General features: G+C 47.9%; 1 protein-coding gene across 1 annotated transcript; it reads right to left on the minus strand.

Moving 5' to 3' along the window:
* Window positions 1–235: 235 nt before the first annotated feature.
* On the minus strand, window positions 236–1,169 carry LOC150021612 (phosphoglycerate mutase 1-like). Its single transcript, XM_090265747.1, has one exon. It carries the CDS (start codon window positions 1,117–1,119, stop codon window positions 355–357), a length of 765 nt encoding a protein of 254 aa, XP_090121873.1. The 5' UTR covers window positions 1,120–1,169; the 3' UTR covers window positions 236–354.
* Window positions 1,170–3,425: the final 2,256 nt, after the last annotated feature.

Consider the following 3,425-nt stretch of genomic DNA (forward strand, 5'->3'; position numbering starts at 1 on the left):
AGCATAGCTCCTCCCTATCCCTCTACTCAAGCAGGTCCTTAGTAATTAAAAAGAGAAAAAAAGAAAGCACTAGTGAAAAACCAGAGTTACTACTTCTGGACCCTTGATTAAGTGTTCTCTCGGCTTGGACTGAGGATCCATGCCCCAGAGGTGCCATTCTGACTAGATTGCATGAAGGGAGTGGGTGCGAGAGACAAAATGGCTAAAATGAAATTAGGAGCCACTGGTCCCCATCTGCAGCTACAACTTAGAATGCCTACAGTTGTGGTCAGTGTGACATGTGCACAGGAGAGATGCAGAGGAATGGGATGGGCAGGGAGGGTGCCCTTGGGAAAGTAGTCTGCATGTTCACTTTCATTTCTTGACCTTGCCCTGGGCAGCCACAGCCTCCATGGCTTTACGGACGGTCTCTTCATCCGCCAGAAACTGCATGGGCTTGATGGGCTTCAAGTTCTTGTCCAATTCATAGACAATGGGAATACCAGTCGGCAGGTTCAGCTCTGTGATAGCCTCTTCAGAGAGACCCTCCAGATGTTTGACAATGCCCCAAAGGCTGTTGCCATGGGCTGCAATCAATACCCGTTTCCCCTCCTTGATCTGGAGAACTATTTCTTCATTCCAAAAGGGCAGAGCTCTGGCAATAGTGTCCTTCAGACTCTCACAGGAGGGTAGCTGATCTTCAGTGAGGTCTACATACCTGCGATCCTTACTGATGTTGCTGTAGAAGGGATGGTCAGGCTCCATTGGTGGTGGTGGGACATCATAGGGACGCCTCCAGATCTTTACCTGGGCCTCGCCATGCTTGGCAGCTGTTTCTGCTTTATTAAGGGCAGTCAGACCCCCATAGTGCCGCTCATTGAGACACCAAGTCCTCACTACAGGCAGCCACATTTGGTCGATGGCATTCAGCACTGTCCAGAGAGTCCGAACTGCTCTCTTCTGTACAGAGGTGAAGCAGATGTCAAACTCATAGCCGGCATCTCGCAGCGCCTGCCCGCCACATTTCGCCTCTTCGTGCCCCGCCGGGCTCAGGTGGGCATCGTACCAGCCGCTGAAGCGGTTCTCCAGGTTCCACGCGCTCTCGCCGTGCCGGATCAGCACCAGCTTGTAGGCGGCCATGGCGGCAGCTCCGAGTGCGATGCAGACTAGGGCTTGCCAAGATTTCGGAGTGGCAGGCCTGTTCCGGTCCCCGGCCGCGCCTTATATTGCATACTTTTAAACATTATCTCGGGAGAAACAAGATGGCGGAGGAGTAAGTGGAAGCTACACTAACTTCCTCCTAGAACTAGTCTGGATTTACAATGTAATTTTGGAGAAATCATCTGGAATAACGAACCGAACACCAGCTGGAGAGAAGTCTTATAACCACGGAGAGACAGAAAAGGCCGCTACATCACAACGTGACCGGTAGGGAGTGCGGAGACGTGGAAGGGCTGGCTGGGCTCCCACGGGTGGCAGCTGAAGGGGCTGAGAAACAGCTCAGCAGCCGGGGATTCCCCCTGAGAAGGGCAGGGTCTAAACCCCCAGCTGGGCTTCCCAGCCTACAGCGACAGAGTGGAAAGTAAAATAGTATCAGCTGTGAAAAGCGAAAAGCCACAGGCTTTCTTGCTAGCCGGAGAGAAACAGCAGGAGAAAAAGAGCTCTTAAGTGGATCACATACGAAAATATTTTGGCCACCACTTACCCTGGGCTCAAGCAGAGGGAAGGCAGAGAGGACTGGAGACACTTGGGGAGAATTTGGCACAGTGGCTTTGAGGGGAGAACTGGAGGAGCAGCTGACTGGGTCCCAGTGCTGACTCATCCCCAGTACTGCGGGTAGACCATTCCCCTCCAAGTGGCGTCAGCCTGAGGGGAAGCAAAAGCCCTGCCTACAGGAATTAAGCTGCCACACCCACAGTCCTTAAGCCTGACAGCTAATCACAGATTGAATAGATTAACAATCAAAGAAGACAGACAACAGCAGTAGATCCCTGGAAGTCTCCAACAGGCTGCCTAGGGCCAGACTGGTACATGATCTGACGCCACCAGAGGCAGATCCAGGAAGTGCAGATCATTCCAAGAAGCACCAACAAACAATAGGAGTCAAAAAAATGGGGAGACAGAGAAACAACCTCCCATCAAAAGGAAAGGTAGAATCCCCAGAAAGAGTGCTAAATGAAATAGAGGGGAGCGAACTATCAGATATGGAATTCAAAACATGGATTATGGAGAAGCTGAATGAGCTCAGCGGAAACTTCAAAGAACTCCAGAAAAACTACAAGGAACTCACAGAAAATTACGTGAGCATGAAAAAGGACATAGAAGCTATCAATAAGAGCCAGGAGGAAATGAAAAATACGATCTCTGAATTGAAGAACACAGTAGAAGGAATTAAAAGCAGGCTAGAGGAAGCAGAAGATCGGATCAGCGAGCTGGAGGACAACCTACACAAAAACTCCCAGACAATGCAACAAAATGAAAAAAGACTGAACAAGACTGAAGAGGTTCTAAGACAGCTGCAGGACAACATGAAACGTAATAATATCCGTATCATAGGAATTCCAGAAGGAGAAGAAGAAGAGCAAGGGATAGAAAACCTCTTTGAAAAACTAATGACAGAAAACTTTCCTAACATGACGAGAGAAAGAGTCACGCAAGTCCAGGAAGCACAGAGGGTCCCAATGAAGATGAACCCCAACAGGCCCACTTCAAGACACATCATAATTAAAATGCCAACATTCAAAGACAAAGAGAGAATCCTAAAAGCAGCAAGAGAGAAACAACTAATAACATACAAGGGAGCTCCAATAAGGCTATCATCAGATTTCTCAGCAGAAACACTACAAGCCAGAAGGGAATGGCAAAAAATATTCCAAGCAATGAAAAACAAAGGCCTACAACCAAGAATACTCTACCCAGCAAGGCTTTCATTCAAAATGGAAGGTGAAATAAGGAGTTTCCAAGACAAAAGAAGGCTAAAAGAATACATCTCCACCAAACCAGCATTGCAAGAGATGCTAAAGGGTCTGCTTTAAGAAGATGAAGAAACAGAGAGACAGAGAGGAACACGAGTACAAAGGGGGAAAATGACAATGAATAAGTACTGAAAGAAAGAAGGAACTTCTACCATTTGCAACAACATGATTGGAACTAGAGAGAATTATGCTTAGCGAAATAAGCCAGGCAACAAAAGAAAATTACCTTATGCTGTCACCTGTTACAGGAAACTAATGAACAACACAAACAAATGAGCAAAATTGAACCAGAGGTATGTAAACAAGGAATAAACTAACAGTAACAAAGGGGGAGATGGGAGGGAGAGAAGGGGTAAGAAGGGGAAGGGTCTAGTCAAAGAACATGTATGAATGACCCATGGACATGGACAACTGGGTGGGGACTGACTGTGGGGGGGGGCAGGGTGCAGGGAAGCAAGAGGGGGAAAAAAA

This window comes from Furipterus horrens, unplaced genomic scaffold (genome assembly GCF_987537825.1).
Source record: "Furipterus horrens unplaced genomic scaffold, mFurHor1.1.pri manual_scaffold_1, whole genome shotgun sequence".
In the NCBI taxonomy this organism is placed as follows: Eukaryota; Metazoa; Chordata; class Mammalia; order Chiroptera; family Furipteridae; genus Furipterus; species Furipterus horrens.